Source organism: Typopeltis vanoorti, chromosome 24 (assembly GCF_054136105.1).
Source record: "Typopeltis vanoorti isolate ZY-2024b chromosome 24, IOZ_Tvanoo_1.0, whole genome shotgun sequence".
NCBI lineage: Eukaryota > Metazoa > Arthropoda > Arachnida > Uropygi > Thelyphonidae > Typopeltis > Typopeltis vanoorti.
The window spans coordinates 9,516,351-9,529,516 of NC_143572.1; the positions used below are offsets into that span (position 1 = coordinate 9,516,351).

General features: G+C 35.4%; 1 protein-coding gene across 2 annotated transcripts in view; it reads left to right on the forward strand.

Annotated features, from left to right (window-relative positions):
* The window catches only part of Usp32 (Ubiquitin specific protease 32), an 808,142-nt gene that overhangs the window by 243,777 nt on the left and 551,199 nt on the right, over positions 1–13,166 (forward strand). For both annotated transcript variants that reach the window (XM_090413901.1, XM_090413902.1), the window contains exon 9: positions 10,017–10,085. In XM_090413901.1, coding sequence (XP_090270027.1) covers positions 10,017–10,085 — 69 coding nt within the window. The remainder of the gene's footprint in view (positions 1–10,016; positions 10,086–13,166) is intronic.

The following is a 13,166-nucleotide window of genomic DNA, read 5'->3' on the forward strand; positions in this document are numbered from 1 at the left end:
TGGGATCGACGTTCCCATCTTTAATCTTCTTCTTCCAGATTCTCCAGTCCAGGGCATCTTCCCGACTCCATCCTTTCTCCCTAAGATCCTCTGCCACCTTATCCCTCCATCTGAGTTTGGGCCTGCCTCTTTTCCTCCTTCCCTCCACCTTCATACGCTCCACTCGTTTACCAATATACTCCTTACTCCTCCTCTCTACATGACCAAACTACCTCAGCCTGCTTTCTTGTACCTTCTTACCGATCGGTCCCACCTTGATCGTCCCTCTAATGTAGTCATTCCTTATCCTGTCCTTCTTTGTCACGCCACTCATCCATCTCAACATCCGCATCTCTGCCACCTCCATCTACCTCTCCTGTGCCTTTGTTATAGGCCACGTCTCCATGCCATGGAGCATCGCCGGCCTCGCCACCATCTTATACAGCTTTCCTTTCATCTTACAACTCACTCTCTTGTCGCACAGGATCTCCACTCATCTTCCTCCAGTTCATCCAGCTGCATGTTATTCGGTGCTGTATTTCCTCATCCAGGTCGCCATTCATCTCGATGACTAACCCAAGGTACTTGAATTTCTTCCCTGAAGTTAACCTTTCACCCTGGAGTAGTATGATCATATCCTCGTCACTCCCCATTGACATATATTCGGTCTTTACCCAGTTAATTTTCATGCCTCTCTCCTCCAATACCTTTCTCCATTCCCCTCTGTCATTCCAGTTGTCTCTAATTCCACTAATTGTTGCTAAATATAGTATATAGACTGTAAATGTCTCTGTACTGTATTTAGTGATAAACAAAGCTATTTGTTTTTCTTACTTCTGCAATATAGTGTCTGTTGAGGTTGGAATGTTTTTCACGGTATCAGAACATCTTTATCCCATTCTTCATAAACATATTAAAAATGTATCTATTCCTGAGTAAGAATGAACTTCTTTGTATTATAAGAAGTGGTATTATAACAAAATACCAGCATGTATGAGATAGCTATTATTGATAAGACAGAAGAGCCACTGACAATGGGGGGGAATGAATGTAGGATTCATGAAAATTTGGATAATTCCGAAGAATATAAATTGTGGATAATAATCAGATATTATATATCCTATTACTATGTAAAATGTATGCTGATCCTCGGTAAACAAAGACAGGTCAGGTATCAGAACTTGTAATTTTTATTAATAGCATTGCATCAGTTTATTCAAGAAAGTGAGAATGATAGGCTTTTCCTTTTCTTTTCAGCTGAATAGATAATGTTTTTACTTCTAAAGGAAAGGACAACTCATTTTTTACTAAAATGAGTTTATTAAAAGTGCTACTTCAGTCACATAAACTAGATACATACTTTAAGATAAGTACATTAGAATAGCTTAAAGCAGTGTAATATATATTTTTTCAATCATTTTATTAAAGAAAGTAAAAATGATAAGCTTTTACTTTTCTTCTTGACAGGAGAAAGAAGATATTTTTACTTCTAAAGAAAAAAACGAACTCCAGTCAAATGGACTAATTGCACATTAAGATAAACATATTAGAATAGGTCAATATTTTCATTTTTGCTAAAGTAGTTAGGTTAATTTGGGTGCAGTTAGTGTTTAAAGGCCTATGATGAAATGCTTATTGTTGAAGTCAGTTCTGAGGACCTACTAAAAATGTAAGAATAAAAAAAAAAAAAATAGAAAAAAAGAGGATTATCATTAGCAGTATATTTAAATCTGTGCTGAAGTTTTCGGTATAGAAATTTAATACCATTCATGGTTGATAGGATAACTATTGCATCTGAGAGAAATCAGTGTAAATTGGTGCAATCTACATGATTTGTTCAAAACACACACACACACACACACACACGCACCTCAGTCTTACAGAAGAATATAAATTGGACTGTATTCCATTTGGCATTGAAACAAATGAAAACATATCTTGTTAAATTAATTTTTTTGCTTAATGGTATCTGAGTTTTGTAGGACGAATGGTGATGTCATGCAAGTTATGCAAAATGTTGTTTGAGATCTCTTGACTATTTATTTCAACTTTTTTCTGCAAATGCCCTTTGAGAATATCTTTTTTTTTTTTTTGCATATTAACATTTCATGCAAACAGCTGATGAAGCAATTAAATTAAATTTGATTAAGTAATTAAATTAATTGCATTGTTTAAGGCTCAAAGTGAAATAACTAGGAGAAGACCTCTATATTACCTTTAAGGAATGCAGAAAACTGACTAGGGCTTCAGACTTAATGTTCATTCTTCACCTTCATGTAGTGCAACTTGTTAGTAGGTACTGAATATTATTATTATTAAGCAACTCCTCCAGGGAGTCCAAAGACTCATCGAGGGAGGGTGTCTACTCTACAACTCTGTCTCCACCAATCTCCACTACCTCCATCATCTACACTAACACCATCTACCGCTGACTGCCACTAGTATTTTCACAGACAAACATCAATGCTCGTGGTGGAATTTGAACCCGCAGTCTTTTGGCTGGAGAGCGGATATGCTAAACACTTGGCCAGCCAGGCTGGCTTTATTCCTTTTATATATATACTAGGGAGGCTCTGTCCCCCCGGCACATACAGCGCATGAGACTCCAAGATTTGATTCTTGGTTTTTGAACTGTTTCATTTTTGATTTATGTTGTATAGATGAGTCTACAGTTTACCTGTAAAAGTTGCTCAGCATTAATTCTTTTTTTAAGACTTTCATGCATACTGTTCTTTTCAATGTAATATTCACTTTTATCTTACATAAAACTAAGTGATGGTTAATTCTATTTTCAAATCCTCTGTACACTCCTCAGCCATCATGAAGTTATCACTGTCAACAAATGACATAGTCAATGAGGCTTTTCCTATTTCTTGTGTCTTCTCTCCCTATGAACTTGTGCACATCATTATGTTGGAACATGTGTTAGTAATTCATGACTTACTTTTCACGGTATTAACAACACCACACAATTTTATCAAAGAGATGTTTTATTAACTGCTAATATTTCGCTGATTTTCCACTTGGCATCATCAGAGCACAACACACTTGTACACGCGACAGTGAGTGAAACTATACAATTGCAATGGACAAAAGATCTAAAGTCCTATTTTTGGCACCCTCTAATGGGGGGAAAATACAGGAGTTTCTCTTAGTATAACAGTCTCCCAAATTTTTGACAAATTAATGCAACCATATTTGTTAAGGTTGGGCAAATTCTTTAAAGCCATTACTGACTCAAAAAATAATCTTTCAGATCTATAACGACTCCTGAAAAGCGCATTCGTTTTTCTCCATCTAATCCTGTGTGAAGGAGTGTCCAAAGCATGGTCCGCCAGTCCCGACTTGCCATAGTAATAGTAGCGAATGTATTTTTCATGTTCTTCCAGGCGGATGTTACTGATCTTCCTGTTTGCCCATAATAGGCCAAGTCACAGTCACAAGGAACTTCATACACTCCTAGGTGTGCTAAAGGGTGAAGTTTATAGGCGAGCGGATCAGAGTTGCCAGCTTGACATGAGGTTTGAAAGTGGTGCGAAGGCCATTTTCATCAATACTTTGGCTATCTTTTCTGATGTACCTCTGATATAGGGAATAGAAATGGTCATGTTGTATTCTTGTGTATTAGGAGAGGGCAGAGTAATGGGCCTATGTAGTATTTTATCTATTTTGGAGGGATTATAGCCGTTTGCTAAGAACATATGGCACAGATATTGGAGTTCTGTGGTCAGAGCTGTATCATTAGAAAAAATGGCTCTGGCTCTGTGTGTAAGTGTTTTTAAAATGCCATAGTGTTGGACTGGATGATGATGTGATTATTTATGTAGGCATCTTCCTGTGGGTGTAGGCTTTCTGTAAATGGAAAAAGATAGTGATCCATCTGAAAGAGGTGACTAATGTGTCAAGAAATGGTAAATAGTTATTTGATTATTTTTCTACTGTGAAGTGGATTTTGGGATGTTGGCTGTTTAGGTAGGTGACATAGCGTAACCACACTTGTGGCTTGTATGTAGCTGTGGTAAGTACTTTGTTTTCAAAGTGTTCCATGTAAAAATTTGCTAACGTGGGAAGAGGGGGGGAACCCATAGCAGTACCATTAATCTGTTTGTAGACTTTTCCTCCCCATGTAAAATAACCTGCATTCATGGTAAATTTAAATAATTCAAAAATATCAGGGGGAAATTTAGACTTGATTAAATCAAGAGTGTCTATAAGTAGTACATTAGTAAATAAAGAGGTGACATCAAAACTAACCATTATGTCTGAATTTTTTAGGATAAGATTTTTAACCAGTGTTTTGAAATGGACTGAATTTTTTACAAAAGTAGAGTAGTTGTCAAGTAAGGAGGGCAAGTGACTTGGCTAAATGCCAGGCCAGTTTATATGTGGGACTATTTATGCTATCGGCTATGGTGCATAGGGGGATATTAGTTTTGTGGATTTTTGGTAATCCATAAATACGGGTGGTTGTATGCTAAGACGGGGTATTCACGATCTTCTGCTGGCAATGGCCAATAACGTGCGACTAGATATAGCAAGTATTCTAAACAAGGCTAAGCCTCCAAAAAGCAATATGCCATGTAATCAAATAACTGCCTTAAAAAGTTATATAATAATAAAAATATTATTATTACAAAAGCCGATAAAGTATGGCATTTTAAAAACACTTACACACAGAGCCAGAGCCATTTGTTCTAATGATACAGCTCTGATCACAGAACTCCAATATCTGCACCATACGTTCTTAGCCAACTGCTATAGTCCCTCCAGAATAGATAAAATACTACATAGGCCCATTACTCTGCCCTCTCCTAATACACAAGAATACAACATGACCATTTCTATTCCCTATATCAGAGGTACATCAGAAAAGATAGCCAAAATATTGATGAAACATGGCCTTCGCACCACTTTCAAACCTCATGTCAAGCTGGCAACTCTGATCCGCTCGCCTATAAACTTCACCCTGTAGCACACCTAGGAGTGTATGAAGTTCCTTGTGACTGTGACTTGGCCTATTATGGGCAAACAGGAAGATCAGTTAACGTCCGCCTGGAAGAACATGAAAAATACATTCGCTACTATTACTATGGCAAGTCGGGACTGGCAGACCAGGCTTTGGACACTCCTTCACTCAGGATTAGATGGAGAAAAACATTCGTTTTTCTTGCATAGTTTTTTTTTTTTTTTTTTTTTTTTTCCCCCCCATTAGAGAGTGCCAAAAATAGGACTTTAGATCTTTTGCCCATTGCAATTGTATAGTTTCACTCACTGTCGCGTGTACAAGTGTGTTGTGCTCTGATGATGCTGAGTTGAAAATCAGCGAAATATTAGCAGTTAATAAAACATCTCTTTGATAAAATTGTGTGGTGTTGTTAATACCGTGAAAAGTAAGTCATGAATAACAGTCAACATCTAAGCTTATCTATTAGATTAATGTGTTAGTAATGGTCCATATATCCTGAGTAGAAATCCATCAGATACTTATCATTATTATTAGCCTCGTTCTTTTCTCCAAATTTTTCCAAAATGTTTCTATATGCTTGGTGGGATTCATTTTCTAATCTGCTGTTTAAATCTTCAACAAGTATCACTTTTTCCATTTTCTTTGTCAGCTGTCTGTTTTAATGATTTGCAAAACACCTCAGAATTTCTTCTTCCCTAGAAGAATCTTCTATAGAACCATAGGCACAAATAAGCTTCATTGTCCATTTCAATATTTTGAAGTTGTCCATATAACCCTAATGGAAACTGCATTCCAATCAAGAAGTTTTTCTTCATGTTTGATGTTTAATGCTAACTTGTAGTAAGGTTTTTTCTTATAGACTTCTAATGATAATCCTCCAATGATGTTTTTGTTGACAAGAATGTCTAAGAATGTTAATTTTCTGCACTTTTCTACTTCTGTGTGAATTTTATTTTTGGATGTCAATTATTCAGAAAATATATATATAAAATCTTCAAGGTCTTTGTGGCAAGACTGTATGTATTGAAAACAATTAAATTCAATTAATAAGCTGTCAGAAAATGTTTATTTTTCTGTTGATTTTTTTACTTATGTTAAGCAGCCTACTGAAGATGCTGTTAGCCATATAGACAACATAAGATGTTGAGGAAATACATCTAGTATAAATAAAAAACATATGCTAGTTAAAACCTGGTTATTTGTTATTCAAGAAAATCTGCTCATAGTGAAGTGTATGTGTATCCAAATGAATTGTCTTGACTGGGAGACAAAGAAACGGGTATGTTCCTTAGAAAAAGCTTAAATGCAAGAAACTATCACTTTCCAATACTTTATTTTTTGAAAAATTGCAGAGATAGCTCCATAATCCCTGCATTTTTAAGAATCAAAGAAAATGTACATTCTTCAATGCATGGAGGATAATATAGGAGCACAAGTTTTGTGAGTTGAAATATATAAAAAAACTAGATCAGACTTATTTGCAATCAAACAAGAAGTATATCACCTATGTTATATTCTGGCTAATTCAGTATCTCCAAATGTATGGAATGCCATAGATAGCATTCATTTGAGGAGGGTCCCAAGAATAGACAAAGAATCTATTAGAAAAATTCGAGCTTCTATACAGTAGAATTCATAAAAATAGAACTGTTCTGAATTCTAAGAAATTTGTATTTAAATTTTCAAACTATAATCATAATAATGTATACAAGGACTAATTATGCCATTACTCCTGGACACTTTCCAAAAGTAGACATAATGATCAGTGCTGGAAAAACCACTACTAAATTTCTGTCATCTTATGGAGAGGCATTATCCACCAGATTATTTAGTGCTTCAGTTTTATTAAACAGTTGCATGCCAAAAAAATTATTTTGCAGTTTTAGAGAAAGATGCTTTGAGAAGGTTACGTAACATTGATGATATCATTATACTTAAAGCAGACAAGGAGAAAATCAAGTCATTTCAAATAGTGCAGACTATCACATCAGGATCACCTCCATTTTATCAGACGCTACCACATATTCAGAAATGGACCATGATCCCACTTGCTCATCACATATAAAAACTAATGATTTGACCTCAAGTACTTTTGAATTTACAGAAGACCTTAAAAAATAACAACTGAAATCTAGACATTCAACCACTCCATTATATGCCTAAAGTTCATAAGATAGATATCCCTCTACATCCACCAGTTGATGTCAGAAGCTCTCCAACACATTTTCTCTCTAAACAGTAATCTAACCTCCTCAAGCCTCATATCGAACTTACAAACTCCTAATTGAAAAACTCGATGCATTTTGTAGTTGAACTTTCAAACGTTCAGATTTCTCCATCAGAACTAGTTTAGATGTTGTCTCGTTATTTCTCAACATCTCTGTAGAAGAATCGGTAGATATACTTGAAAACCTATTTCTTCCAGAATCACACATCTCTTCTTTTATTGCCTAAAATCTTCATTCTTTACTTGGAAAGGAAAATTTTACTACCAAATATGTGGTCTGGCAATGGGCTCACCTCTATCACCTCTGATTGCCAACTTACACATGGAAAAATTTGAAGAATCAGCTATCGCACAAGCGATTTTAAAACCACATGTATGGTGGAGGTGTGTTGATGACATCTTTATCATTTGGAAACATACCACAACAACCTTGAAGATTTTGTATATTATCTGAATAATTGGCATCTGAAAATAAAATTTGCATTAGAAGTAGAAAAGAACAGAAAATTACCATTCCTAGACATCTTTGTCAACAAAAATATTACTGGAGGAAGAAGTCTGTACAAAAAAAAACCCATGCAGGCAGGTACCTACAAGCGAGTTCATTCCGTCACCCTCAACAAAAATTAGATATAATCAAAACATGAAAAACAGAGATTTGAACATTCTAAAAATGACGAACTCAAATGAAAATTAGAATGTCCAATCCTATTTAATCAGTTCCTCCAAAATGGCTAATCAGAAAAAGTTACTAAAGAAACTTTTATTTTTTGACAAACCATCCTGCAATAACCCAGAAATTAATTTACTTTATTCACGTCAGAAGCAACATAGCTCACATACACATAAATTTAAAAAAAATAATTGATTATATATTGGAATTAAAAAGAAAAGAAAAACAACACAATTTACATCATAAATACACCAAGAAGGTCCATCAAATTTTTGCTGCCCAGAATTTGGCCAGATCATAAGCATTAGGTGTCGCATTAATCACATCGTCCATTGTACAACTAAAGGGACATAACCTACAGTTCAAGAGGTGAGCCATAGTTTGCTCCTCCCCACATTCATATAGGGATGATTCACATGAGAGTCTCCACTTTTTTTACATTATCCTTGAATCTTCCAATGCCACATTGTAGCCTATTTAAAGCTTTCCAGATAGTCCAGTTTTCTCTGTGGCCTGGTGGAAGACTTTCAGATGATACAATGCAATCTGTAAGTGATTGTTTCTTGTCTTCCATGAGGCTAGTCTTCATTTTTGGAGTGGTTCGGTAAGGTTTTCGGTGGTATGAAGAAAACGTTTCCTGGATTTTAACCATTGATGGGCAGGTTGATATTCAAATAGAGGATTATGTAGACACGGATGCCTTCAGCCTCTCATTTCTAGCCGCCATCTAATATCTGGAGGTGCTATACTAGCTAAACAATAGAGTTTTCATGAGGTATCAGTCTCAACCAGTAAGGAGTCTACATGTCTCATTTAAGGCAACTTTCACCTGCTCAACATGGCAAGATCTACAGGGTGTTCGGGATAAATTTGACAGTTTCGTAAGGAAAAAGAAAATCTTCTTTGTATCTATTAAATTTAATGAATTGACAAAAAAACATTACAGGCAGAGTTAATTACAATACTATCAACAAGATTTACTCAAAATAACCACCATTAGCATCGATCACAGCTTCAATTCTGCTTCGGAACCTCGAACAAGCTGATGCTACAGTCTCCCTGGGAAGGGCCGCAAAAACTGTTTTAATTTTATCCATTAACTGGGCTTTTGTATTACTGGAAGTGCGATTGGTGTCTTTTTCAACTGCGCCCCATACAAAATAATCCATGGGGTTAAGGTCTGGGGAGTTTGGAGGCCAAACATTTGGACTGGTGAAGTCGTAGAAATTTTCAGACAACCATTTTGACTTTTCCCAGAGGTGTGGCAAGGGGCCGAATCCTGCTGCCATACATACGGCCTACCATTGGCTAACCTTGTTATCCAGGGCTTGACTACAGTTAGCAACTCCACGAACAAAGCCCGAATTCCAATGCCAGGGTTCTTCAACACCTGTTCCTGCAGATTTGCGAGGAATTCTGCTGTACGAACGCAATCAGATCGTCTGCTAGGGATCTTTCTTCTTGCTACATCCTCGTAGTCACCATTGCAAGTCTCTAGTTCATGCCTGATTGTTTTTACTGTATTCAGGGAGCATTGGGCAGCAGTCGTAATATCCTTATTTTGATGGCGGGCACGAATCATCATGATACAAGTTATTCTCTTCCATGATTCAGGTGGGTTCCAGCTATCCATCCTTTCTGACATCTTGTATATGAATGAAGAAGGGTCCAAACTTTTAAATGAAGAGAAGTGTGTGTTAATACATGTAACTTACGGAAAAATATAATTAATTATAAATATGTCAAATTTATCCCGAACACCCTGTATACCATACAGATTTGCTCTGTATCTGTGTTTTGTAAATGGAGATGAAGTGGATATTTATAATGAAGTAATATAGTATCAGAAAATGGGATTCATTTTTTATGTGATTTAATAATCTTAATTATTGCAGATAATTGGTTTAGTAAGATCTATTTTGCAAGCAAGAGGTTGCAAATCTCAGAACTACATACATTGATACTTTATTCACACAGACATAGCTACAACTTCTGTTTTTAATTGCTTCATGTATTGTCACATTAGAATTCCATTTTATTATAATATGAGTAATAAATTGGTGCTTGTTTTAATATGTAGCTGTCATTTTGATATGCCAATGGATAAATTTAACTCTTATTATGACTTTTTTTTTTTTTTTTTGGCTAATATCACTTTGCATTCATTTCAGATACCTATTTCAGAAGCTGAAATAACAGACATCTGTAATGAAATAATGAGTATTCATAATGAAAATCAAGTATGTATAATTAAATATCAGTTTTTTTAAATAATGTAATGCTGGCTTCACTGGCATAGTTAGTAAGAGCTATCACTACACTATTGAATGTTGTTCATATTCCATGATTTCCACATACATTGTCTAATCAAAATATTATGACTATTTTATGTAACTCTTAATACACTGATAGCTTATAATAGAATTATTATTATTATTATTATTATTATTTTGACACCTCCAGGGAGTCCAAGGACTCATCGAGGGAGAGTGTGCCGACAGCATCGAACGATTGGTCCCCTTCCAACTATTAACCGCGCTCAAACTTACTTAACTGAGCCATTAGTAGCAGAGGCTCTACCAATCGACCAACCTTTGCCATTATGTTTTCTTGTTGTTATAAATTATATTAGATTCAAGCTCAACATGCAGAAGAAGAACCAATCTAATGTCAGTAGAATTTAACATAGCAACTGTCAATATAGGGAGTATTAATGGAAAGGAAATACAGCTTGCAGAAGAACTGTAAAAGCACCACATGGACATAATTGACATCACTAAAACAAAGAAGACAAAAACACGTGGCATCTTACTAAATGATAGCAGGATGTTATATTCAGGCAATAATGAAGATAAACTTCTTGATTGGAAGGTAGTTTCAAGTAAAATTATGTGGGCAAATTTCAAAATGGGGAAATGTATAATGACACTTATTCGTGCTTATAGTTCTCCCAAGAAGGTTCTCCTAAGATAGAAGTGGAGGAAGTTTGAGCTATTACAGCAGGCAGTTGACATAAAGGGGTGGGGGAATACTTGTTGGATACAGAAATATCTGAGAAAATTTGGTGAAAAGGGCAAGGCTAATGCCCTTGATGATATCTTCATGAAGGTTCAGGATACAAGAGTGTACAGAGGATATGAAAATGGAATTGAGCATTTTTAGTAAGATAAAAATGAATATCACATTGAAAAGAACAGTATGTATGAAAGTTTTATAAAGAAGAAATATTATAAAGCTGAGCAACTTTTACAGGTAAATTGTAGACTCACCTATACAACATGAATAAAGAATGAAATAGTTCAGAAACCAAGAACCAAACCTTGGAGTCTCACTAGCAGAATCTGAAGAAAACATTGATTGATAGATTCAGCTAGGAAGGCATGTGGCAAGCTTATCTGCAAGGATCAGAAAATAAGCACACCATGGTGGACACAAGAAATTGAAGAAGCAGTCTAAGAAAAGAAGAAAGCATACTGAAAGTTCCTTGCAAATAAGTTGGCAAATTCCTTCATTGTTGATACTGGGAAAAATGTAAAAGAGCTATGCTTTGTGTTAGAGTAGCTAAACAAAAGTCATGGGAAGACTTTAGTAAGAAGATGGACAATAAATATCAGGAAGGTGGCAAAACATTCTGGAGACTATTGAAAAGCTTAGAAATGGAGAGAAGAGTATAAAAGGAATCAAAGATGATAAAGGTGATATGAAAACTAAAGATAAGGAAATCCTAGATATCTGGAGTAATAACTTTGAAAGACTGTTAAATGATACAAGCAGTGACAGAACCATAGTAAAAATTTTTCGAATTTGGATTTTCCTGATGATTGGAGCAGAGCTCTCATGGTATCCATCTATAAAAAAAAGGGAAATAAAACTGAATGTGAGAATTACAGAGGAAATTCCCTACTAAGTGTTCCAAGGTAAGATTTATGCAAACCTACTTGAAAAAAGGTTGAGAAAAATTGTGGAAGAGAAACTGAAAGAAAAACAAGCTGGATTCAGATGGAGAAAAAAAAAAGTTGTCAGATCAGATTTTCACTTTTCCACAAATAGTTGAGAAATCGTTTAGCTATTTAGGCACAGTTATTTAGTGAAGATGGCAATTTAAATTTGAAAATAGATAATAGAATAAGCAAAGCTAGTATTTTGGGGAGCCAGTCGAATAAAATTATATGGAATAATAGAGAAATGAGCCAAAACACTAAGAAGACATTAAGAAGGAACTTGACATTGTTAGCATTCAAGAATGTGTGAGCACAGCTAATCTTATGTGGCATGGTCACTTAACAGAATGGGAGAGGAAAGCTTAGCAAAACAGTTTTTTGATACCAAGATGGCAGGAAAAAAACACAGAGGAAGACCAAGGTCTAGGTGGATTGATTCAGTCAGAAGTGCCTTAGAAGAACAAAATATTAGATATGACTAACTGCTGAACTAGAGAGCCAAAAGGCTTCACTTCGGCGATGCAAAATTATTCAAATTAAATGGATGTTGAATCCAACATTATTTCAAAGCCGAATAGAGAAACTCCAAGAGTTTCATGCCAAATATATAGATAGAAACTATAAAAGTTTCGGCGGATCCGAGCGTAAGCAAATCTTTCATGACAGCAGCAACTCGTAGTAAAGGTGGGGTAAGCTCTGATCACTATTCTTAGTTTCCATAATGTAAAACACATCTCCTAGGAGATGTAAAAACCTTAAGTATAGCATCATGGAATGTCAGAACATTGTAACAACCTGGAAAACTTGACAAACTTCTCCGAGAAATGGAAAATATGAGATTACACATAATGGACTTCATGAAGCAAGATGGAAAGAAGCAGGAAAAATTCAAAGGAAAAAACCATACAATTGTGTATTCAGGTGTCCAACACATACAAATGATGTAGCAGTAGTGATGAAGAACAACACTGCTAACTGCATGTTGGGCTACTGGCCCATTAATGATAAGGAATAATAATGGTGAAAATTGTAGCCAGACTTTAATATAGTTAGTTCAAGTATATGCTCCTACTACAGAACACAAAGAGAATGAAATTGAAATTTTACAAGCAAGTTCAAGAAGCAATTTCCACAACAAAATCAGATGATGTATTGCTAATAATGAGAGATACGAATGCCAAAGTTGGATCAGAAACTTATCCAGTTTTGTGCAGAAAATTGCCTTGTGATAACTAATACAATGTCCAAACACCATCTGAGAAGAATTGACACCTGGAAGAGTCCAGGAGACCTGACAAGAAACCAAATCTACTATATCATGATAAAAGACAGATTTAAAAATTTCATTAAACAAGCAAAGACATATCTGTGAGCAGACAT